This window comes from Lepidochelys kempii, chromosome 25, assembly GCF_965140265.1.
Source record: "Lepidochelys kempii isolate rLepKem1 chromosome 25, rLepKem1.hap2, whole genome shotgun sequence".
Classification (NCBI taxonomy): Eukaryota; Metazoa; Chordata; order Testudines; family Cheloniidae; genus Lepidochelys; species Lepidochelys kempii.
In genome coordinates, this window is record NC_133280.1 from 7,936,692 (window position 1) to 7,962,684 (window position 25,993).

General features: G+C 41.7%; 1 protein-coding gene across 2 annotated transcripts in view; it reads left to right on the forward strand.

Annotated features, from left to right (window-relative positions):
- Window positions 1–25,993, forward strand: part of MLLT1 (MLLT1 super elongation complex subunit) — a 59,146-nt gene that overhangs the window by 21,551 nt on the left and 11,602 nt on the right. Inside the window, exons 4-9 of one of the 2 annotated variants that reach the window (XM_073323692.1) lie at window positions 8,358–8,501; window positions 10,765–10,890; window positions 13,137–13,682; window positions 20,561–20,648; window positions 22,257–22,368; window positions 24,831–24,930. In XM_073323692.1, the coding sequence (XP_073179793.1) occupies window positions 8,358–8,501; window positions 10,765–10,890; window positions 13,137–13,682; window positions 20,561–20,648; window positions 22,257–22,368; window positions 24,831–24,930 (1,116 nt within the window). Of the gene's footprint in view, window positions 1–8,357; window positions 8,502–10,764; window positions 10,891–13,136; window positions 13,683–20,550; window positions 20,649–22,256; window positions 22,369–24,830; window positions 24,931–25,993 lie in introns of both variants that reach the window. The other variant, XM_073323691.1, reaches the window with a different exon arrangement.

Genomic DNA, 25,993 nt, shown 5'->3' on the forward strand with positions numbered 1-25,993 from the left:
TCTCTTTCCTGCACCCACACTCGATTGTCCTTCCTGCCCTCCATATTCTCTTGCTTTCCCTGTCTTCCTTCCCTATTCACATGCTTGTCAGAGTCCGCTCTTTGCCACCTAATGGCATATAGGGCTGCCACCTTCCCTGAATATAGCTTGGTTTCACCCTTTTGGGAAACAATGGGAGGTGGTGGCCATTATTGCAAAAGACTGCTTAAATCTCTTCCTTCACAGATATTAGGGACATGGTGTCCATCTTAACTGATAAAAGCAGGGGGTGCTCTCTTTCCCACTGAGAACAATGGGAGACGGTAGCCATTTTGAGGGTCTTTGCAGAGACGAAAATGCGAAGAGGGGAGGAGGAGAAGACAGGAAAATCCCAAAGATCAGGAAGTGGAGGAGAAACACAAAAGAAGATGAGGAAGGAAAAGAGAAGGCAGGATTACTAGAGTCCCGCAAATCTGCGGATATCTGCTTTATGTCCGTGGACCATGTTTGCAGATCAGATGCAGATACAAATTTTGTACCCACGTCGGGCTCTAAGGATTACTGTTGGCTTATAGGGGAGCATGCTTTCTCACTGAGTGATTGAAAGTGACATTAGTTGTTTGTTCAGTACCTTAAATGTTTGTTACTTAAAGGCTGTATCCTCCCCATGATCTCTGTGCAAACCTACTGATGTTAGCGACAGGTCTGCTATATATTGTGGGCACATATAGTCCTGAATTTATATCACAGTTCATGGGTCATAATTAAATATGGAATTTGGCCCTGACTTCCAAATGAGTTTGATACCCCTGCTTTAGCTCAGTTAGAAGTTTTGGATTTGATACAGGAATCACTTAGTGAAATGCTCTGTAGCCTGTATCTATGCAGGAGGTCAGACTAGATCACACTGGTCCTTTCCGGTCTTAAAATCTCTAAATTTTGACAGTTTTGGCGGATGGTTGAAATGTGTCCGATTGGTGACTGCGGTGTTCGTCAGTTTCGACCCTCATATCCTGTTCCTGTAGGTGAATTGAGATTTACAAAGGGTTTTAGGCCCTGTAACAATACCACTTTTTAATACCTTTTGAAAGGTTGAAGTGTGGGAGGGTGGAAACACACTGGAGAGGCAATGGACTCCTAATCCACGAGGGTAGATCTTTTTCATGGTTTGCTTAAATTAATTTTTAATTCCAAGGTTTTAGTCTTTCCTTTAACTCTTCCACTTTCCCATTTGGTTAGTTTCTGAATTGTTGCTAAAATGGGAAGTATTGTTTGTTGGAGCCAATGTACTCTTTACCTTTTGCGTAATGAAGCATGCTGCCATCTAGTGCTATTGGAGAACCTTACTTTGAGAGTATCTTCAATGAGCTTCATCGGGGACTTCTGCCTGTCAACTCTGTCCTCTGCATTTTCTCACCGCCCAGTTGGAGTTGGGAGAGTCAGCAGCCCCAGCACCGCCATAGCTGGCGCATGTTTGCCTTCTCAGAGAGGCACCAGAAGTAGAGATGGCAGAGTACAGAACAGGTGTTGTTGGGAGCTGTTCTTAACCTCCACCCCATGTGGCCCCGCCTTGACACTGTGTGTTCACCTTCACTATACTGTAATGTGGTTCATCGTGGGTGGGTGAATGCTTTTAAACTCTTGCCCATTTGACTTGGAAAAAGATCCTAATGATCTGAAGGCAAATGATTTGAGTCCTCCACAATGTCAGAGTAGGCCCTGTGGGAAGTAAGACTTTCATACCATAAAGGTGGGGGGGATCCTTTCATTTGCTAATCTAGTGCTGGTGGCCAGCTAGAGCTCCTGCCTCTGGAATCAAGCCTGAAAATAAAATGGAAGGTTCTCAGCAGATTATGTGAAAAGCAGTTTTGTGAAAGTGAAATTGACTAATAGTAACTGCCAATTCATTTGGGACTGTTTGACTGAAAATGTTAGCTCGCCCACTTCTATTTTTAAACCCTTTCTATTTCTTCCTGTAATTGGATCAGTATGAACTGGTTACAGTAAATGCATTGCAATCTTTCTCCTACTCCTTCCCCAGAAATCTGGTGGTATTGAAATTTATCACAGCCTGCTGCTTATTTCCAAATACATATTTCAGAACAGCAACCAGTTAAATCTACAACATAAAATTATAGGTACGGTTTGTGGTTTTCAGCCACTATTATTACATTGTGGACACTGACCAAATGATTATAAACCATTACAACTAAAGAACCAAATACAGTTTCATATTATACCAAGATCAGACAGAAGATATTAATGTGATAGGTATCTAAAACCATTGCATTAGGACCTAAATAAAGTTTACCATCTTCAAACTGCAGTGTTAAAAAGAGAGACGATTTTCAGTATTTACATAATAGAATACATACAGTGAAACTTAGTTTATTCTCCATTACTAAGAAGGGAGATGGGTGGGGAAGGAGAGATACCAATTTGGTTCTTATCAAACATTTTGCTTTTATTTAAAAAATGAGGTTTTTTTACTTTGTCTAATATTTGTTTTGGAAGAAAACTTCTTTTGTATTAGCAAGTCTCCTTCAGGATTTGAGTTAACTGTTTATGGTGATCCAAAAGAGTGTAACTAGGAGAAAAGGGATGGAATGAACAAAGGAAAACTTAGGCTAAATAGCAGGAATCTTCCTGTCAGTGAGATATATTAATTTGTGGAATCGTCTTCCAGGGAAATTGTGGAGAACGCATTTTACCTGAGACACTTAAAACTTTACTGAAGAAAGCATTTTTAAGGTGCTGTATGGGAAAATTCCTACACTGATTGGGGGTGAGAAGGGATAGATTTGACCTCTTTCATCTGTTATTTAATTGTAGCATGCTGAAAAAAACAAGAGTTTAGTTTACTATTTATTTTGTTCATGCTTTAGATCAGCACATTGTGATCTTGCATTTTTCAATAGCATTCCTTACCTGATTCTCAATCAGCCCTGCAACATTTTCTAGTGGGCTGCTGTTGAACAGAGCAATATTTGTACTTCCTCTTAAATTCGTAATTGTTGCTTTGTTTTAGCCATTTTCTTTTTGGATGGACTGGAGTTTGTTCAGTATGTTTCCTCAGCCTAAGTTTTCTGTGTGTCTTGCTGCCTTTCATAGGTCTTCCAGTTTGGTGCTCAAGGATTTATGTGGTGCCTCTTTACGTGCAATTCTGTATGTTACGCATCACTGTCACTCTGGCTGGCAGAGCAGTGTTGTCAAATGTGGTTGCAGATTGGTTAGGACATATCTTAAGCTTTGCAGTAGGCTGTTCCTGGTCTATTTATTTAATGGTGTGTCAGGATTGAGGGATTGTTGTCCATGTGGAGTGGACAGAACCTCAGTTTCCAAAGCCTCTAATTGAAAAGATCCATACAAGATTAACAGCATGAAGGGCTGAGTTAATCCTTGGACTTGAATTTGAGTTCTAGCAAGTTTTAGCATTGCAGAGACACTGTTGAAACATCCCCACTAACTGTCTTCTTGGAGAGGTAGGAGATCTGTCCCTTTAAGAAGGGACTTGAACTCTGCAAACGTTTTGCCTTTCCCCTTATGCATCTGTTTGTCACTTCTTAGAAATTAATCTTGCCACATATCTATTTGAATGTGCCTAGTTGGCTCTTCCTTTCTTGGCATACTTATCAGCATCAGAGGTTGGGCTCTATATAGTGGGATCATTTGAGCCTACAACAGTTACCAGCCCTTATCTCAGCAACTCAAGTAAATAACAGTGCTGAGTCCTCATGTCACGTGTATATGAGGCCTGGGAGAAGAGCAACTGTGCATGCAGCTGTGCACCTAAGGCAGTTTCGGAAAGGAAGAATGGAAAACCTAGTTTCTTATTTAGAATGGCTTTGAAGTCTGGCCTTGTAGATGTACTGGGACTTTCACTTTAGAGTTGGAGGGTGAGTAGCCTGTAATAAATCATATTGTGGAGGTGCTCCTGGGCTTTCCTAGGTGTGTGTTTGGAGAGTCCTAGGGGAGAAACTGGATGATCTTAACCTTCTGGGACCCACAGGGTTCTAAGCTCTAGTGGTCAGTGAACCCAGCACTGAAGAAACACATACTTGCTAGCAGCTCTCTGGTTTAAGGCTGCTTGCAGTCATTTCTCTGGTATGATACCTTTTTTTATTTAAAAATGCTTGTTTTCTAGAGTTGAAAACCTGTGTGAAATGGAGCGTATTTAATGCTTCTCTGACTACTAAATGGATTATTCTCCCATACAGGGCTGTTTGCATCTAGAGAAGAGAGGACAGGTGATCTTATGGGTAAAGCACTTGACTGGGACTCAGGAGATTGGGGTTCAATTCCCAGCTCTGCCACAGTCTCTGACTTTGGGCAAATCACTTAATTCCTCTGTCTCAATTCCCCATCTGTAAAATGTGGCGATTCATCATAGAGTTGTTAGAATAAATACATGGGAAACCCTCAGTTACTTTGAGGACCATATAAGTATCTAGATACATGAGATGAAAGGGAATGATCTCTTCTGCTTCTGTACATGTAAATCTATTTTGAAAACAGTATAGCTGTGCTTCCTCATTTGCCTACTATTACAGGATAATGGTCTTTAGATAAAGCTTGCTTTTGCTAGTTATGTCCTCGAGCCATTGACTCCATGTGGCAAACCTTGAAAAGTCTTTTAGAAACAATTCTATGTACGTCACACTTTCTGGGGCTCTCTTCATCTATTTAAGTTATATGAGGCAATTGCATATGTTTGCAATCTTTTGTTCCAGAATTAATTACTTTTTCTGTATATTTTGCACCTGAGATTGTTACCTCAGCCTTCAGGATACCCTCCATAGCAGCTATAGATTCCCAACAAGTGGAGAGAAGAAAGTGCAGAGGTCTTTAAATTCTCTGTTCATGAAAATGTCCTTTTTGACAAACTGAGAATGAAATTAAACTGTGTCATCCTTACTAAATATATTTTTTTCCACTTTCCTGTGAGGTACCAGTGGCTCTTTAACATAGCACTGAGAAACTGGATTCTCCAAAACTTACCTTAGGGGTTCCTTGGATTTTAAAGACCCTGTCTTCATCTGTGTAATTTGTATGTTCACACTGTGTTTACCTGAGAGCCCCAAAACCTTTGTGCTATAGCACAATCACTTGCACATTAGTCTTCTTCTGGCCTGGGAAGCTAGAGACTAAAAACTTGACTCCCAAGCTCTCTCATAGGTACTACTTCTGATGAAAGGCCAGCTGTGGTCACAGATGTTTGTTTTAAGGTTAACAGTGGCTTAGCTCTTAAGGGGAGTCGCATTTATTTATATATATATATATATATATATATATATATATATATAAAAAAAAATATTACGTGCACACACTAGTATCTCCATGGCAAACTTCCAGAATCTGTGTGGTCTGAGAATTGCCAGCTCTTCATTAGATCTGCTGAAAATAGGTTGACTTGGGCTAGAAGCCCAAGGCTTCTGTTCTTGTATAACAGCTGCACTAGACTGGTAAATGAAATTGCAGGAAGTGATCTGTAGTAAGTAAGACTGTTGTGAAGTTGCTGAATGTTATGGACTGAATGCGACATGCATGGAATGCATGCATGCAAGTATGGGATCTTCTGAAAGGCCCCACATAGCTTCAGAAGGGTCCCCTTTGCTATGCTCAGTAGCATTTCTTGAAGCATTGCTTTCTGGGATGATCCTAGGAAATGGAGTATCAATATACAGGGTGATGGACAAGTGTGTACAATGATCTGAAGCACATGAGGGGAAATGGATTGGTGCTGTCCTGATGTGGACAAGAATGCATCTGAAGAAGCTTATGCCCAAATAAATCTGTTAGTCTTTAAGGTGCCACCAGACTCCTCTTTGTTTTTGAAGAATGCTTTGGTAGCTATAGGACAATCCCTATGACATACTCACTAATGAAATCTGGCATAATAGAAATGCAGCTTCCATCCATACCAAGCCTTATCTTGTGACCAAACAGTTCATTGTTACATAGGAGAAGATCAGGAAGTTTCCTAAGGTCAGGAACATCAGAGGGTGTCTGCGTGGCCTCCAGGAGTGTCGGGTGTGACGCTATAGCTGAGTCACTGGCAAATGTCACCCTCTGGCCATGTTCAGCAGCATTCATTTTGAAGGGATCTCTGAAAGGGATTTGAGTAGTAAGAGCTTATCAGGGTGGTGTTGACTGTAGTACCTAAACAAAGGGGTAGGGTAAAACAAAAGGACTAGGGAGAAGAGGACCCAAGCTTGACTGTCTAGGGAGCCAAAATCTCCCTTCCCTCTCCTTAAAATAGAAACAGAATGTTGGTCTGAAGCAGGCTTCTGTGCTCCCTGTGTTTGTAAGAAAGAAGGCAATACTGGTTCACCCTGGTCCTTGAGGCTTTTCCCTGTTGTAATATAAAGGACATGTCTAATTTCAGTGGTGTCATGAGGACACGTGGGCTGCAAATCCCCAGAGGAGAAAAGCACTTGAAATTATAGTATTAAAGGTGATACATAGCCTTAAATAGGCAACTAGAGGAAGGTTTCTCTTCCTAGAGACCATTATCCATGCAATTTGCCAACTAAAACTGTTCTTTCACTTATTACCACAGACTGGGCTGCAAATTGGGCCGGATGGGCATTCCATTTTATTTTTCTAGTGAAATCTGTTATTGTACACCTCCCTAATAGCGCTGTGTGCTACGTTAAGGATCATCATCTGAGTTAACAGAACTTCCTCGCAACCTCACTCAGGGCTGTGAAACATTTCACTCCTTGTGTGATGTAGTTAGGCCAACCTAACCCCCACTGTAGATGCAGCTATGTTGACATAAGACGGAGAAGTGCATTAACTGCATTGACAGAAAAACCCTTTCTGTTACTGTAGTGATGTCTATGCTACAGCGGCATATCTGCAGCACTGCATCTGTTCCCAGCAGTGATTGTATTGTAGACATACCCTTACGCTTATCTGTGTGTGTAAGGTGATAGATACTCCTGCAGCAAGCAGAGTCCTTCCATTAGCAGTAGAACTAGACACTGCACTGACAGAGACTGATAAAGCATCACAATGGCTGAGAATTCCCCTCTCACTAATGGCTGCACTTACGTTAGTAGCAGCCAAAAAACTAGCAGCCAGTGGTACGTGAAAGGGACACAGTCGGCATAAAACTCATATTTAAAACCCTTATTTCTGTTACTAGCCTCACCTTGGATTACTAACTCAGTTTTAAACACGTGGTTTGTTTTACACCACTTACGTTGTTTATTTTCTCCAATTGCCTTATGGCTGGATGACAGAAAGAAACTAATCCGTTTCACTGATGTACGTCTTCATTTTCTGGTTCTCCTGACCTAGTACAAGGAATCAATTGCAGGAGACAGGGTTTTGTGGGTTTTTTTGTGTTTTTTTTTCATAGCACTGAAGACCAACAATATTCATATTATCTTTTGTAAAACCTTTAATATAAACCTGGGAACTAAAACTAGTAAATGTCTGTCCATTTGCTAACCTAGTATTATCGATTCTCCTAGTTTCTTGATATACGAGGATAGGTGACTGAGGCGATGTCACTCCTACTTTTTCTGAAGAAGATTAAGGAATTGTGTTACCCGTGTGGAAAGAGTTCCAGCAGTGCTCTGCCCCATACTGTCTGTCCCATACAACAAATGCATGAGAACTCTCTTCACTGATGCAGCAAGTGGAACAGAATCAGTTGGCCACAAATAGGAAACCCAGTCTGAACTTGTACACAAATGCCAAACTTCATCAGATAAAGATGGCTCATTTACAGTGCTTGGAAAGCTGAAAGGACTAGGGCATTTGCTCCTTCATCAGCTTCCACCCAACTCATTCAGTTTTTATTTCAAAAGGGATTTTGCATATCTAGCACTCCTTCCCTCACAGTGGCTAATCTTTCTAGAACCCGCATCCCTTTGGAGTGCAGGAGTTGTCCTTTCCCTAAATAATAAAGCAAAATATGTTTCTAATGGGTGGTAACTATAGTTCCATTATTCTCCAAAGAGGCTGAATAGATAGATTGTATGTTTGCACTAAAGAGTGGAATGGATAAAATTTGTACCTTCTTTCTTGGACCTTGGATGCCTAACAAAGACCAGCATCCCTATAAACAATCGGTTTTGGCAGGTGTCAGTCAATATCCTTATCTATAGATTGTCACTCTAGGGAAAATTCATGTCTGAGTTTTTTGGTGTGAGTTTTTTGGCAACTGCAATCATTGCAGGCATTTTAGAAAATGAGATATTTGTACCTAGATTTTGAAAACTCTGTGATTCCCAAGATGAAAAACTGTTATGAATGTGACATTCATTCAAGAGTTAGTTCAGCATTCCTAGGACTGACCATTTGAAACCTCTGACCTAGCACACTTGCCAAAACACTTCATGAGTCTTCTGCTTTCTTGGTTTTAGGAGGAACCGAAGAAAGTTTGCTTCACATATGACCTTTTCCTGAATCTGGAAGGAAACCCACCTGTGAACCATCTTCGCTGTGAGAAACTGACATTCAACAACCCCACCAAGGACTTCAGACGCAAACTGATTAAAGCTGGAGGGGTGAGTGCCGAAAGAACCAGGGATGCGAAGAGACTTTTAGTGAAAAGGTGTAGCCAACTAATTCTATTCTGGGGGTTCTTTCTGTACTTGAGACCCAGCTGTTTTCTGAATAACTTAACTATTTAGATACCCTTATTATAAACAATCTCAACTGAACACTTGCTGCATTTGTCTTGGGGCAGATTCAGGTTCTGGTGACTTAATTGAAATGCTAGCAGCTGCAAGATGTTCTTGTGTGGATCACTTGATGCATTTGTATTTTCAGTGTAAATTTGTCTGCACACTGTGCCAAGGCCATAAACTTGTGGCTGCAGGCACCAGTCTGTGGATGGTGACTTTTTTTGTCCATCTGGCTGTTTTCAGATTGTGTGAGCTCCTTTTGTGAACTGGTTGGTGTCAATAACTTCCTCCAAATGTTCTAATATACAGAAGGAGACTCAAGAAAAAAGATATCCTAGTGTCCCTATTCCTCTTTCCCACAAGCAGGCTTAATAGTTGGCACTTCTGGCCAGTAAGTGTCCCCTAATCCTGGCATCCGCTGCCTATCGCATAGGAAGCAGAACCAGGGAGAAGTTCTGGGTGCCAGATTATTTAAAGCAGGCTAAGAGGAGAACACGCCTCTGCATGTGAGAAAACATTCTTTCTCTGCATATGCTGGTGGGGGCCACCAGTTGCAGAGGAGAGAGGAACCATTTCATCATGTCTGCTTTTTTAAAGCTGGTATGTCTGTCGAGAGGTTAGAAACACAAACTTGGAGAAATAGAGAATTAGAATGAAAGGGAAAGAGAAGAAGGAAATGGAGAGACACGACATGCCAGGAGAAGCAGAAAATGAAGGAAACTGAGTTAAAGGAGAACAGGAAATATGGGGGATCAAGATTGTGTGATGGAGAATGGAGGCAAATAATGGTAAAAAGAAGTAAATAGTAAAAGTAAAGTTATGGAGAAAAGCCTAGACAGACCCTTGAAAAGCTGCAATAATGAAGACTTGGGCAGCCACAGTGGGTAAGTTACTGGTTTTGTGGAAATTGGTACTGAGGAATCATTCACTGAATATTGCCAAATAGTTGTATAAGGTCTAAGCAAATTACCTTGACCCACATTCCCTGTGAGATCTGGCAAATTCGCAGTTGGGGTTCTAATATTTTGACAGTAAGTCTTTCCCTGAGTCTTTTTTCAGCTGAGGTTGTAATGTGACAGGGTTTTAGGGCACACCTGACACATGACTCCATTCCAGTCAAGCACCTTACTATTCCAGGTATTCCTAAATTAATCTGAAAAAAAGTTGTCTACCTAAAACCATCTTTCTGGCCTGGGATGGTAGAAATAGTCTTGTTCCATGAAGAAGTTTGTAAGCAGAAGATCTCAGAAGTGGAACTATTAATTTATTTGACTAAATTCTAAGTCAGTCTATCCAGAACTTCCCTACAAGTCCCACATCCTCCTGCAATGAGGATGAAGAGGAAGAGGCTTATTTCAGCCATACAATGGTGCTGAGCACTGTTTGCTTTTTGACACTTTTTAGGATTTTACTCATGCATTTTTCTTGCACGTCTCTAGGATCATCAGATATTGGAGTAACATCATATTTGGACCGTTATTTAGAAACTGGGTGGATCAACTGAGAGTCACGTCTGATATGACACATCAAAAATCTTATTGGTCCCATAGCTCATTGGCAAAAAATGTGGAAGACATTTCTTTCAGTCCCAAATTCTCAGGGGAATTACTTTAGCTACATTGAGAGGAGCCTAGAGACATTCTGGCCTCTCATGGCTATCCATGTGTGTTTCTGATGTTGCCAATAAATGTTTTTCATGGAGGTTTTTTGGCTGAAAGAATCCAACTATCTCATATTCTGTGAAATCTTGCTCTCCCTGGCCCCCAGTTTGCCTCCAAACTGTTTAGGGCATAAGAGAGGCTGGTGCATTTTACTCTGTGTCTCCAGCCTCTCTTGATCATAGCCACAGTTATGCATCCTACTTGTACACAGGGTGCTGAAGTTCCCCTTGGTGGAAATGAAACTTGTCATTGCATCTTGGCTCCCAAACTCATCTCTCTGAATGGTCTCTATTTAGACATTTGTCATTGGAGCTGGGAATCTTAACTGGAATTATTCAGGAGATATCTTACATCTTTAAAGGGAAAAAAGACCTAAATAATAGTAGCTAGAAATGATCAAAAGTCACTTGCTGAAGAGTAATCATGTTAAAATAGTCAACATTTCTCCTTACTTGTATATCATTTCTCCTCTTTATTACTAGGTGATGGTAATGCCAGAAGGAGCAGAAACAGTGTCCAGGCCAAGTCCTGACTACCCTATGTTACCCACAATACCACTCTCTGCCTTCTCTGATCCCAAGAAGACCAAACCATCCCATGGGTCAAAGGTCAGTGAGGCATGCTGCATTTATTTTGGAGCATTGGAGTACAGGGCTCTGTTGCTGGAAATGCACCCCAAAATTAAGTTTCCTCTGTAGTAACTAATTCTGGTTACTTACTCTGAGCATCTGGGATTTCTTCTTCCTTAGACTCTAGTTAGTGACCCAAGCAATTTGCGTTGTATTTGCTCTGTAGGATTCCCTTCCAAGCAACAGCACTGCGATTTCCTCAGCTTTTAATGGAGGAGGCGCAGCACTTGGTAACCATTGTTGTCATCCTCTGTATCTGACACGTTAAGAACCCTTTAAATGCCTCCGAGGAGCCTAGGTTTCCTTTCTAGTAGCTCATGCACACAGGCTATTATTTAGTCCCTACCTAGTGTAGTGACAAGTGCTTTGGAAATTCATAGATGAACATGTCCCTAGTGGAGTCCCATTGAGCCCACTGCTCCTGTTTCTCTCTATCTCAAGTCCAGAAGGCCTTTAGAATTCTTGTGACTTCCTGGCCCCTCTGAAGAGATTTTAAATAATTAAAGCCGACAGGATTTGTGAATATTTGTGAGCTAAGCCTACATGCTCAACTGCTAGAGCTGATATCTTTAACTGAGTCTAGTAAAGCTTTCTTTTTAAGTCATTTCCAGTTGTTATAACTTGTTTCCATATCACTGGATGTAGAGTAATTGAATGCAGCTTTTGCCCCCTGTCTCATGTAATAGCTGTGGTCAGAGTCCCTGAGGAATTCAACCTCCCAGCAGGAAGGAGAGGTTGACTAGAGAATCAAAACTTACTCTAGCAGTGTGAATGCTTGGGATGGCCATGTAAAGAGCACAAGATGTGCTGGACCTGATCAAGCCAGTAGTTTGAAGATTTTGATATCCTGCCTGTAGCAATAGCTAGTTCCCAGAGGCTCCAGAAGAAGGTGAAATTCACCTTCAGCCTCCACCAGCCTAATGCAGCTGACCTTGTGTAGGTTTTTGTACATAGCAAGGGCAATTCTCGCATGATCCCCACAGGCAATGTGCCTTGAAGCAGATTACATGTATTCTGTCGGTTTGCATAGCTACAAAAATTAATGGCCAAACAAAATGCTCAAATGACCTGAAGAAGAGCTCTGTCTAAGCTCGGAAGCTTGTCTCTTTCATCAACAGAAGTTGGTCCAATAAAAGCTATTACCTCATCCACCGTGTCTCTCTAATGACCAATGAGTTCAGTCCTACTATACGTTTTCTCCATTCTTCTAAAGTTATTGTATTTTGGCTGTGTCTTGATTCTTATGGGATGCAACAGGGAAAAATTACTTTGAATCATGTATTGCTTGTCTAATAGTGGCTGATTTGATTTTTGGACAGGTATTCGATAGAAAATGCTGAATCAGGAAGAAAGACTATGGCCAGGTCTACACTAGCAAGTTTACAGTGGTGCAGATGTCCCGATACAGCTGTGCCGCTGTAAGATTGCTCGTATAGCCACTCTATGCCGATGGGAGAGAGCTCTCCCATCGACCTAATAAAACCACCTAAATGAGCCACGGTAGCTATGGCAGCAGGAGAGTGTCTTCCGCTGACATAGTGCTGTGCACGCGAGCACTTATGCTAGCAAAACTTATGTCGCTCAGGTAGGTGGTGTTTTTTTTTCACGCCCCGAGTGACATAAGTTTTGCCAACAATAAGGGGTAATGTAGACCTGGCCTAAATTAGAGATGCTTTCTCAACTGTCTCATTCCGTACAGACCCTCTCTCTCCTGCTTCCATGATGGCAGAGCAGCATGTGTGCACTAACTGGGGCCAGCCATCCAAAAATGGCAAAGGCAAATGGCTCCTCATTATGCATTTCTATCCCCTGAGATAGGCAGGTGCCTACTGAGGTGTGTTTTTGTACTGCTTGTTAAGCTAAAGATGTGCTGTGGCAGGAAGCCTTGGCTGTGATACAAGTGTCAGAGACCTCAATCATTTTCCTAAGATCCAACATAGTATTAGTTTAATGCTTGATAGGTAAAGCATTTTTGGAGGGGGATGGGTGTGATCACAGCTTACTCTGGCAGAGTAAAAGATCTAATAATTCTCCTCCATTGAATTGTTTTGTTCCTAAAATGTGTCTGTTTTTAAAAGGACAGCTTGGTATAAAAGTTCACCTTATGTTTAACACTTACGTGAAGTAATGTAGTCTTTACCACAGTCTGAGCAAATTTGGATTATAGTGCTGTACTGAGTTTCAGGTTTTTATGTAGCTTCTGTGTTTCTGTCCCTAAATTTTAGGATGCAAACAAGGACAGTAGTAAAGCATCCAAACCACACAAAGTAACCAAGGAGCACAGAGAGAGGCCAAGGAAAGACTCTGAGAGCAAAAACTCCTCCAAAGACCTCGAACGAGAACAAAGCAAGCCTTTGAAAGATTCCTCCAGAAAACCAGCTGAGAACAAACTGCCTAAGGATGAGAAAGCACCTCCTAAAGCTGCTTTCAAGGAACCAAAACTAGCCCTGAAGGAGACCAAACTGGAGAACACTTCTCCAAAGGGTGGACCACAGCCGGAGCCAAAATCTTCCAGCAAGAGGCCCTCCAACGTGGAGTCACCAAAGCCAAGCGCCAAAAAGCAAAAAAAGAGCAGCTCCAAAGGGGTAAAGAACATCCCAGGAACTTCTCCCCGAACTGCGTCTTCCTCATATCCAGAGAAGAAACAAACCAAGGAGAAGATGAATGCCAAAGTGGAGAAAGTAAAATCTGAAAGCGAAGCCAAGGAGATCAAAAAACCCGTGGAGATGGAGGAGTCCAATTCAGAGGATGAAACTTCTTTTAAATCAGAGGTGAGAGAGAGTTTTTCTCCTACCTGGCCTGGTGGGCATGTTGCTTGGGTTTCTTCATGGGAAAAATGCAGACTAGATATAGTCTTTGATCTAATCCTGTTTCAAAGAGGACTAGATGAAAGTGCAATAATGAACTGTTAATGCATGATAGTGGGGCCTTAGGGGAAGGGGTGGGCTGGGCTGGGCTGGGGGCAAGCCTCCCCGAGCCCATGGTTCACCCACCGCCCATGTGTCTAAGTTATGATCTGTCATTCAGACTTAGTTTCTTTGCAGTAACATTTATGGTACAGGCCTGAATATGCCTTCAACTTCTTTGGTGATAACATCATGATTTTATGCCCTCGTCCCAGTTAAAGAACTGAGTAAATAATTTTTCTTTTCGAAAAGCATCATAACTGTAAAAATAGAATGTACTGACTTGTCTGAGGCTGATGGCAAGAACAGAGAATATAGTACTATTAGGCAGGCCTCAGAAACTCTACCTGATTCTTGCTAGCCTAGCCAGAGGACCAAACATACTAAGTGACGGGTGGTTCTACAGATAGGCACCTGCAGTGGCTCCAGGATCATCACAAGGCCTTGTAATAAAATTAATTTATGGCACCAATCTTGACTGAGTAGGTTTAGTTCTGTGGTGTAGATGTCTGCTGCTTGGAGAAGCTCTACACCAGTAGGGCATACCCTCTCTGGGGGGACAAGGAGGAACATCCGGGGGGGGGGGGGGAGGGTTGGGAGGGAGAGGGAAGGTGCAGCAGGGCCTGGGCCAGCCCCCATGTTGGCCTGGAGGGGGACCTCCCAGCCCTGCTCTGCTCCAGCTCCACTCTCGGCTGCCAGCCCACAGCCCCCGCTCCCTGGCCGTGGCCCCCTACCTGGCCGCAAGTCCGCTACCAGCCATGGAGGGGCACACCACATTGCATTACTGGTAAGGTTGGGGCACAAGAGGAAGAGGTTGGGTACCACTGCTCTACTCCCTCTTTTCCTACTGCCTCTCTATGAGCTAGGGTGCGATTCCCAGCTCATGTAGACATACTCGTGCTAGGTCTCATCTGAGCAAGTGTGCTAGCATGGGCAGCAACCCGTCTGAATCCCATATGTATCTACGCGGCACAGCTTAGCTCATGCTGCTGCTGCCTGTACCCACTCAGCTACCGTACTTTTTTAGCACACGAGCTCAGATGAGAGGTAGAATGAGTATATCGATGTGAACAGGGAATCACACCCCTAGCCCATAGTGTAGATGTAGCCTTGGTAAACTGAGAGTTCCATTCATTCATTATCTCTCCCCTATCTTTGGCTGCTGGGAGAGGCAAAATGCCACTTTCTCCCTCAAGGATGGTTGTTTACCTGTTCTGCATTGAATCACAGGAGCACTCCTCTTTTGCCCTTGGAGTGCTCAAGTGGAGTGCTCCGTTGGTGTGTTCTGTGATTTGCTTTTCTGCCTGCGTATTTCAGGCAGAGAGCCGTAGGGGACTGGACCATGGACAGGACATCACATACCCTCTTGCCAATTGGCTATGGCAGAGGGCATTTTTTCCAATCCCTGCCCTTTGCATGTCTTTTCCTCAATGTTTTGATTCAGCATTAAACTCAGGAAGGGCCTTGGATGCCTTGGTGAGAACTGCATGGAATTTGGAAAATTGAAAAAAGTTTACAAAGAGAACAGCATTCTGAATGTGCGCTCAGTTTCCTGGTAGAATGTCCATGCACCTTACTGCTCAGGATGAAGCTGGTCTCAAAAGAACTCCCTCCTTCCTGTTTAGAATGGAGTATAAAATGGTTGAGCTTCCCTCACTGTCGCAGGACAGTGGTCTTACCCACAGCAGTACATAATACAATGCTTAGATCTAAATAAGTGTAATACTTTTTAACTCCATTGTTTTTATAACCGCCTCAATGAGAGGTGATACTTAAAAATAAACAACTGGAGAGGCTTGTTGCTAAATTAGCATTGGTGTTGACACTGATCTGTAAAAATAATCTGAGCCCAAATTTTGGTCAGCTTCTGGACATTTGTCAGAAGATGAAGGGCTACTGTCCATATGCAAAAAATTGAGATAGGTGTAGCTATTGTTATGGGGGTGCAGTTGTGAAACATGTTCATTGAGCAGTGGAAATTGGCAAAGGTAATTCAGCCAGTCACAAGTGATTTTATTCATTTGTAACTTTGATCACATTAGTTAAAATGCTCTAAATTTCTTCTTCTTTTATCCTGGTTATGTCAGTCATAAAATGTACAATATCCATCTGAGGAGGATATAGGTAGAGAGGGACTTCAGGAGTGAAATGTTGACTTACCTGCCAAATAGAGATTTTTTTTTTAAACCCATCATCGCTTATTTGTGCTTCACAACCTCAGAAGCTTGTCTCTCTCTCACCAACAGAAGTTGGTCCAATAAAATATATTAACCTCACTCACCTTGTCTCTCTCTAGTATCCTGGGACTAACATGGCTACAACACCACTGCATGCTTCACATATAGACATAGGAAATAGGATGTGGTTATAAGATCATGTGTGATATGATCACCTGATGCTCATGGATAATCCCTGTCATCCCAGGGAAAGGCATCCAACTAATTTTTCCTGGAGGAAGTTCTTTCCAGGTGTCAATGTGTATGTAGTGTGTATATATAGGTTATGTACAATATGCATGTGTATAGCAAAGAATGACTATTCCATCAATGATTTTTGGAAATATAAACAATCAAAATTTTAGATGGAATCATTTTCCTGGAACTCACTGTAGCCAGTCTTATTCATAATGCAAACTCTGAACTGTTTAAATTTTAAAGCTGCTAAAACATGTACTAATGAACTGATATCTATTTTAAGAGAATGTGTAAAAGTGAAGGAGAGATCACTCCCACAATCTGGAATGACGAAGTGGAAATCTCAAAATAGTCAAATAAGAGTTGGGTCAGATTGTTCTAAAAGTAAAGATTCCTCTCTTTCCAGTTTTAGTATGACATTCTTCTGTATGGGTGAGGTGTTCCAGTGATGCTCTAGATCAGTGGCTCCCAAAATATGGGGCATGTGAAGGGTACTTGAATAGGCCTCCCATTTGTTCTTGAGTCTGAGCTTTTATATAAGGAGAAAAAAATCTCTAGCGGTTATGGTTGAGCAGAAAATCTTCAAAACCTGACGACGTGTAACTGATACAGTGGAGTCTGCCTGAATTTGCAAAGAGCCTGAAACAACAGTTCTGAGGTGTGAATTTCCCTATTTAAACCGATGGGTACTAAATCAGATTACAGTAATATTTCAGATGTTGACACTAACTATTTCACTGCTCCTCAAGGTATGTAAGAGAGAAAAAGTAGTATATTATTAAGGTCTACGCCAGCATTTTATGAAGTTGTGGGAGAGCATGGCACGAAGGCCTAGGTGGGAGGCAGGGGAATGAAAGATGTAGAAGGTGTGTAGGTCTTTTAACAACATGTAGCAGAGTTGCAGGGGAGGATGTGTGAGATTGGCTTCATTTTTCCTTAGTGAAAGTTCAGCTTTCACAAGTTTAGGAAATGTCAAAACCATGACCTTTCTACGAATTGGGGATGCTTTATTCCAGATAAACAAACATAGGTAAATAGTTAGAAACACACATAATTCCACCCTGGATAGGGTGGGGAAAAGCTACTTTAGGTGGTAACGGAGTAGATTTTGGATGCAGCAGGTGACAGATGCTGTGGAATATTGCAGGAGGAAATTAGTCTAATCAGTTGTTCTATAAAGACAACTATTTCACTCAGCTGTTAACTTCAGCCCAACTTCAGATTGTCCTTGCTCACAATAATATGACAGGTAGAACCTCATCCAGCAATCATAAACGCAGTCCAATCTACTTGTCTGAGAAGAGGCCACGTAATTGGAAAATAGCTTTGCCGTAGTCATCCTTTAGTCCATAGTTTAGTATTTTTGTGTGCCCAAAACTATTGACTGGAAAGGTGTTGGCTGAAACAAGCTTATAAGATCCCATGTCGTAAAACAGAGATCCCTTAACCTAGGGTAATTTTGAAACTGTAAATGCAAGGCAAAAAGACCTGTCTTTCAGGACAAGAGCTTCCCACCGAGCGAAGCATTTTAAGCATATTTCTTTGATAGTCTGCAAGGAGTAGAGTAAACTGTAGCTAAGTGGTGTGCAGGGTGTGGCTACCTGCCTTAGTAAAGTGGGATGGACCAGGAAAAGCATCTAACACCTTGCTGTGTGCTCTGCACTGATGCCAGTCGCCTGGGTACATTTATAGATGGTAAAACCAACATCTTGAATTTCTAAGTAGCTTGTAGCCCATGTACCTCAAACAGGTTTTCCCTGTGACTCAGCACAGCTAAGGTTGCTGAAAAGTGCGGTCAAAGGGGGTCCTGTACAGTGTCCGGTCAGATGTACTGACCGGACACACAAGTCCAGTTGCCTGGGTGGGGGAGGGGTGCTGGGTCATCAACCACACTAGCTCCTACTCAGCCGGGGCCACCTCCTACCGGCATCTCATGGGCAGGCAGGCTCTGCATCAGGGGCTGCAGCTCCTGATCCAGCCCTGGAGCAGAGGAAGCCCAGCCTGAGGGAGTGGAGGGATGTGGGGAGGCTTGAGTGACCGGGAGAAGGAAGAGGAGTGAGTGGGGTGGGGCCTTTAGGGAAGAGGAGCAGCAGAGGTAGGGCCTTGAGGGAAGAGGCGGGGCAGGGGGAGGTTCCCGTGCTCCTGCTATAGTGTCCGGTTTTCAGAAATTAGAAAGTTGGCAACCCTAAGCACATCTCTTTGTTCATCTGGAATGCTTCAGTTAACTGTTCCAGGGAGGCCCAAGGAAGCAGGGGGCAGTATGAGTAGTGTGGGGGTTTTTGCTTTGTTTTTTGTTCTCTCCTTATCCTGGGGGAAATGTTGTTTGTAATCTAAGCTGTGCAAAGTGTGCCCAGCTACTGCAATGCTGGATGCCTCCCAAGTGTTTGAAATAAATGGATGCTAATGAATGACCCCTCCCCTAAGTAGTTAGTTGTTTAAGGGGCCAAGAAGGCGCAGTGCAGGGGAAGAACACCTGTTAGTTGGTCAGGTACCAGAGTTATCAGGGTGGCTCCCAGATCTAAGTTCAAAAGCAGCACCTTGGTGAGAGTAGCAGCACCTCCTGTTCCCAGTAATCCTGAAGGAGCTCTGCTGTAGGTCTTTGGTATCTGCTTCTGCTTAGTAGGTTTAATCCTCATGGGCAAATAAGTGTCTTGTGAACTTTCTAACCCTTGCTGCTATATGCCAATGTATCAAATATCCCCAGTGTTAAAATGTTTACTTTGCTATGGAATAAGTTGTAACTGTAGAAAGATCTTGTTTTACACTTGTATTTCCCTGGTTTTGGTATGAGATACATGCATCTCTAGGTGCGCTAGATAATAAACCTACAACATAAAAATAAAAAGAGAAAATGCGGTCACTGCCTTCTTTTGCTAATGTTAAAAGCTGACATGTATGTTGCTGAGTCCACTGCACACTCCTATATCGTATTAATGTTTCCGAGTATATAAAATATATTCACCAATAGAAAAGTAAGGTTTTCAGACTCAGTATTCCATTGTATGAAATAATAACCATTGGCTTTCTAGGATTATGTACAAATTTAAAATGCTGTTTCCTGGGAGAACTACCAACAAATAGCACTGCATCCTGTTACAAAGGGGAACTTAAAGTAAATCTAGACCCAAAGGACTATCTCTTACAATAATCCTTACAACAAATAATTAAAATTATCTTTTTACTTTCTGCTGTTTTGGACCAGAATACTTGATTTAGCCTTGACTGCCACCTTGTGGTCTCTGGTACTACAGAATGTGGGTGCTCTGCAAATACCTGATGCTACATGAAATACTGTAAAAAGATTTTAATACTTAATTTCCATATGTTACTAATAGCACCTATTAAAACTCCTATTTACTTGTCACAATTTTATACTGTTTGTTTCTTGCATTTCTGCTTGGAGGGGTGTCCCTGAAGTTAATTTCATCTGTTTGGTCACTTTCATTTTCAGGTTCTCAGTGTTGGCATTGCAAACAATGCAAGGGAATATTTAATGGTTTTCATTGGTATTTTTTTAAAGATGGAAGCATTTTTATTGATCTTGGCTTTTGTTACAATTTCTATAAAAATCTAAACTGGAGCCAAATCACAGTTGTCTTGTAAAGCAGTCACAGCTAGGAATGCTTAGTTTAAAGATGTACTGTCAGTTTAACATATATAGTTCTAAATAGAAATATTCTTAGTTTAAAGAGCATTTTAGGCTATGAGGATTAAAGTAATCTTAAACATTTAATTTATTTTTCATGATTTATGCTGGTTGTTTACATTTTGCATTTCGTCTTTCACAGTGAAAATAGACTTTGTATCCACTTTCACTTCCAGGTTGTCATACAAGTTGTCATACTATTTCATGCTTTTTGAGATGATCTGAGACTCAGTAGCGAGGGTGGTGTGTATTGGAAGCTTGTGCTGCTGCTGTTTCAGCTGTCTTGGGACTACACAATCCCAAAAACTAGCAGCCCAGAATAGGGTGATCAGAGAGCAAGTGTGAAAAATCAGGACACTTTTTTTTTTTTTTAAAGGGGCGTGGGGTATATAGTTGCCTATATAAAACAAAGCCCCTAATATTGGGACATCTGGTCACCCTAGCTAGTCCAGAACCTTTCACTAATATTAATTAATTGAAATTACATTTTATATGTTTTTAAAAAAATTAGTGAGCAGTGCTGTAGATAAAATGATGTAGAATGGAATGATAATGTGACGTTCTTGAGCACTGCTAGACCATGTTGCATTTTGGTCATTCTTTTCTGTGGATTGAAAGGTTAAGATTTTTTTTTCTTTTCTTTTTTTCTTTTTTCTTTTTTTTACCTTCTATGGGGGGTGAAGTCTGTCCACTCCAGTCCTTCCAACTCCAGTTCCAGCTCAGATTCCAGTTCTGACTCGGATTTTGAACCATCTCAGAACCACAGTCAAGGTGTGTTGCAAGAAGTGATATCCTTCAAAAACCTTCTCGCTTGATTTGTATGTTACATATGTTACATATGTTACAGTCCAGGAATTCCCCAGGGGGATATAATAGAGCCTAAGGGGGGATATGATAGAGGTTTATAAAATCATGAATGATGTGGAGAAAGTGAATAGGGAAGTATTATTTATCCCTTCACGTAACACACGAACCAGAGGTCACCCAATGAAATTAATAGGCAGCAGGTTTAAAACAGAAGGAAATACTTCTTCACACAACGCACAGTCAACCTGTGGAACTTGTTGCCAAGAATGTTGTGAAGGACAAAAGTATATCTGAATTCAAAAGAGAATTAGTTTAATTAAATAAGTTTGATAAATTCATGGAGGATAACTCCATCAATGGCTATTAGCCAAGATGGTCAGGGATGGAGCCCCATACTCTGGGTGTCCCTAAGCTTTTGATTGCCAGATGCTGGGACTAGATGATGGGATGAATCACTTGATGATTGCCCTGTTCTGTCATTCCCTTTGAAGTGTCTGGCATTGGCCACTGTTGGAAGACAAGGAGTACTTGTGGCACCTTAGAGACTAACAAATTTACAGGGCTAGATGGACCATTGGTTCGACCCAGCATGGACATTCTTATGTTATCCTTTTTACACCACCATTCAACAGGCAGAATTTAAACCTGCTTCATCAAGACTATCTAAGGCCAAGGACATAGCTTGGTTTTGCTGAATGGAATTGATGCATGTTGAATTTACTATGTGATTCTATGCAAGGGAAAAAGTAGTACCTTATGTATTTGCCATAAACAAATATTTGTTACTTTGGTAGTTAATCTGTGGGCACTGAATATCTCTGGAACTGGATTTTTCCTGCACAATGTGTTGGCTTCTGCTTTTATTTAATCTTTTAAGATTTTTGTGATCTGTTCAGTTTAAGAGGTTTTAGTTTGTGAATTTGTTCAGTGCTGACTAAAATCTCATGGCATCACCAGGCTTATGACTTTGTCCCACAAATTCAGTTTGTCCCAATTAATAGAAATTAGAGATGGAAAAGACCTATTAATTATATCAAGTTCATCCCCTTGCCAATGCAGGCATGTTCCCATTATTACATTTCCAGTGCTTTGTTCTGTCCAGCTTTAATTACCCGAAGAGATGGAGCATCCACCGCTACTTTCGGCAGTCTTAACAAGCACTGTGGTGCTGCAAATGCCACTTCTTGGGTGACACTTAAAACTTGCCTGGCACATGCACTGAAAAGTGGCTGTTTTTATTTTGACACGAGCAGGGGGAGTAGAAAAACCCTTTAAAGTATAAAAAGGGTTTTTAAAAGTGAATGTTCTTTTCCCAGTGAACTATGTTAGAAAACTGAATTTCCAACACTACTTCAGTCTTGAGAAACACAAGCTGACATATCCTTGGATAGAACTTAAACATCTGTGATGCTTGTCTAATAAATCATGACTCTTCTGGGTTACCTTAGGGATAAACAAAGCCAAGTTTAGTTTGTAGCAGTCAAATACGATTCTGTAGCAATCATGCTGAAGACATATTGCATCTGCGTTAAACTGCTTTTCTCCCTTTTCCTCCCTTACCTCTAATCTCAGGCCCACTGCGCTCCATGGTAGAGGATCTACAGTCAGAGGAATCAGACGATGATGACTCCTCTTCTGAGGAAGAGGCAGCAGTCAAAGCTAACCCGGTCAGCCGGGATTCCAGGTGATAAGGGAATGAAAGATGCCTAGCCATCGCTTCATTTTGCTTATGTTTATTTGTCTTTGTAACGTCTATGACCATAACTTTGTAAGAGAAAGGAAACAAGGGCATTGACATGAATGCTGGGGTGAGGAATGGTTTTTTGAAAGGAACAAATTCATGGAGGTTTAAAGAAGAGGGCCTTGAGTAGTAGTATGTGGCTGCTAGACTTAAGGTCAACAAAGTGACTAAGGGGAATTGGTATGGTAGAAAACCCCTTAGACTTGAAAAGGAAGAAGTCATTAGAGTCTTGTGAGAACTGTTCCTCTGGAATACAGAGGACAGAAGTTGAGTTGGAAGAATTAGAAGAGAGAGATGAAGGGGAGCAGGTCAAAGTGCTTGGAAATAAAGACCATGTTCGATAAGACAATGAGGAATAGAGGTAGACTGAAGACTTCTGCAAAATCTAGGCTTTTTCAGTGAAAGCTGCTAGTCCTCATAGTTAAACCTTTAAACCTTCCACCAGTGCAGTGTTGTCCTACTGAGGCCTCAGGCAGCCTGTGACGTTCTTATTTGCATTGCAGTAGCACATAGGAGCTCCATTTATGAACGGTGGCCCTGCAGTGCTAGGCACTGTACAAACAACAAAATAAACTCCCCTCTCTCTCCTTCCACTTTAATCTCGCTGGAGTGTTGATACTAAGGCCTAATATTTGTGGTAGTGGTGTAGCTATGTTGGTCCCAGGATATTAGAGAAACAAGGTTGATGAGGTTATATCTTTGATTGGACCAACTTCTGTGGGTGAAAGACAAGCTTTCGAGCCACACAGAGGAGTTCTTCAGGTTCCAAAGCCTAATGATATTTTAAAGGTCAGCATGGACTATTTAATTGCTGATCGTTTTAGTGGAGGGGATGCAGTAGAGGTAGAGTGAAGCCTGTGGGCATTGCGGGTGGCATTGGGAACTTGTAGATGCTGCAGAGAAGAAAATGCAGAAGGGATAAAGGGGGTGGGGGGTGGGTACAGAGAAAAGAAGAGATGGAGTAGAAATAGTAAAGATCCCCAAAGGAAACATAATTTTCCATGGAGTGGTGCTGGATGTGACTTAAGGTAATGAACTACTATTAGTAGTAGCAGCAGTAAATATTTATTTATGGTAACACGCAACCAGGATTGGGGTTCCATGTGCTAGATGTTGTAGAAACACAGAAAAGAGAGTCTGTGGCCTGAGTGGGACTTACACCCTAAATATACCAGATGATAAACTGTCACTAACGAAGGAAGAGCATAAAGGCTTTAGAAGCACAAACCCATTGACTTTCAATGGGATTTGTACTCCTAACTTCCTTAGGTGGCTTTGAAAATCTTCTCTGAAACTTGGTTATTTAACACCATATTCTAGCCTGTGACCATGGTGGGAGCTCTGCTGTGGACTGGAAGCAGTAATCAACACTCAAACCATGACTCAGGAACCGTAATTGAATATAAAATTCGTCTCTTTCCACTGAATGAGTTTGATCTGGATAGAATAGAGAAATGGCAAGGCTGGCTGGCTGTGTAATCTCCTTACCTCAGGTTACCAGTACTCAGCCCAGAAGTAATTCTCATTCCTGCTGCTGATTAGACTGTGCTCCTGCAGGACTTGGCCAAAAGTAGTTTCCTGCTTTAGTCAATGGAAATAGTTGGATTTTGTCCATCTCCCCTGAGGGTATGCTGCTGTAGCCAAGATCTGGAATCTCATGCATTTAGCCCAGTGGTTCTCAAACTTTTGTACTGGTGCCCCTTTTCACATAGCAAGCTCTGAGTGCGACCTCCGCCCCCCCCCCCCAAATTAAAAACACTTTTTTATATATTTAATGCCATTATAAATGCTGGAGGCAAAGCGGGGTTTGGGGTGCAGGCTGACAGCTCACAACCCCCTGTGTAATAACCTTGCAACCCCCTGAAGGGTCCCAACCCCCAGTTGGAGAACCCTTGATTTAGCCCAGGCAGCACCTGTAGGTTTTCAATGGGCCCTCTATCCACCACAAAAATATACTACTTTGATTAGCTTCTGTTTATATCATAGTGACTGAAAAGGAGTGTGGAGCTTTTTCAGGGTCTGTCATTGATGGTCAACCTATATTTAAATACAGTTGAAGTTGTGGTGCTTTTGCATGTTTATACACTGAGAATGAGCCTTCAGTGGAAATTTTGTGGTTTTCCTCATTCCTTGTAAATGTTTAGTGCTACTTGTGTACAGTACCTACAGCATTGCAAAACATTGAGCTTCTGTATGGGAACAATTGCAGTAGCATGTCATCATTTGGAATATATTCTTCATTCTGAATTGGATTGAAATGTGCTGTATTGGAACCGCAGGTTGACCAAAACAGAACTGCAACCTCAACTACAAAAAGATGATTTTTGATCCATGTATTTCTCTTATCACTAAATAGCAGTTTCCTACTAACTGGTGATGGTAATTCTATGCTACTTGCTTCTCAGATTGAGTCTTAGCGACAGTGACAGTGACAACAGTGCGGACTCCTGCCTGGCAAGTCGAGAACCCCCTCCCAGTCAGAAACTTCCCCCAACTAATAATAAGGTACTTGCAACGTGGGTGTCGACACAATGCTCCTTTATTGGCTTTGGCTTGGATCTGCATCTCCTAAACAGGCAAGACTGAACACCCTGGAAGCTTTGCCTGTAGAAGGAACTGCAGGACTAGGCCCTTGAAGAGCTCATGTTAATTGCGGGTGGGGAGAGGACACTATCAACTTGACATCTAGTCAATTTCAGAGTTCAAAATTCCAGGTGCTATACCTACCTACTTGTGAGACTCCCTGCAAATTTCCCTGGTTTGACATTCACATTTTCTGACTTCTTAATTTTGTGTTCTCCCCAAGGCAAACTGACTACATACAAAGTAAGCAAATTGAAAAATAGGAATAACTTTTACTCTAGTATCTTTCAATTACAGTAATCTGAAGTTAATTGTAATTGATTTTTTGAGTCAGAAATGATTTGTTGTACAGTATCTCTTTAACACAGTGAAATATGGCTCTTTAGAACTCAGTGATACCAAGAGAACTGTGTGGTGATGGAGAGCAAATTAGGTACAACCGTTAATGTGAGTTGCCAGCCAGAGATGTCAGAATTTTGGGTTGCAACTTGTCTCATTGCAGCAATGATAAGACCATAGCATATTGCATGCAGGTCTTAGCATCTTGCCAGCAAAAGGGCAACAAATTGGATGGAATTCAGAAAAGAACAGATTAATTTATATATTATAAGTAAATCTCTCCGTCCCCTCATTAAACAATTGTTTAATGTTCCCCTCAGGAAACAAAGGGTAGGAATAAATGGTCAGTTTTCAGAATGGAGAGAGGTAAACAGTGGTGTCCCCCAGGGGTCTGAACTGGGCCCAGTCCTATTTAACATATTTATAAATGATCTGGAAAAAGGGGTAAACAGTGAGGTGGCAAAATTTGCAGACGATACAAAATTACTCAAGATAGTTAAGTTCCAGGCAGACTGCGAAGAGCTACAAAAGGATCTCTCAAAACTGGGTGCCTAGAGAACAAAATGGCAGATGAAATTCAATATTGATAAATGCAAAGTAATGCACATTGGAAAACCTAATCCCAACTATACATATAAAATGATGG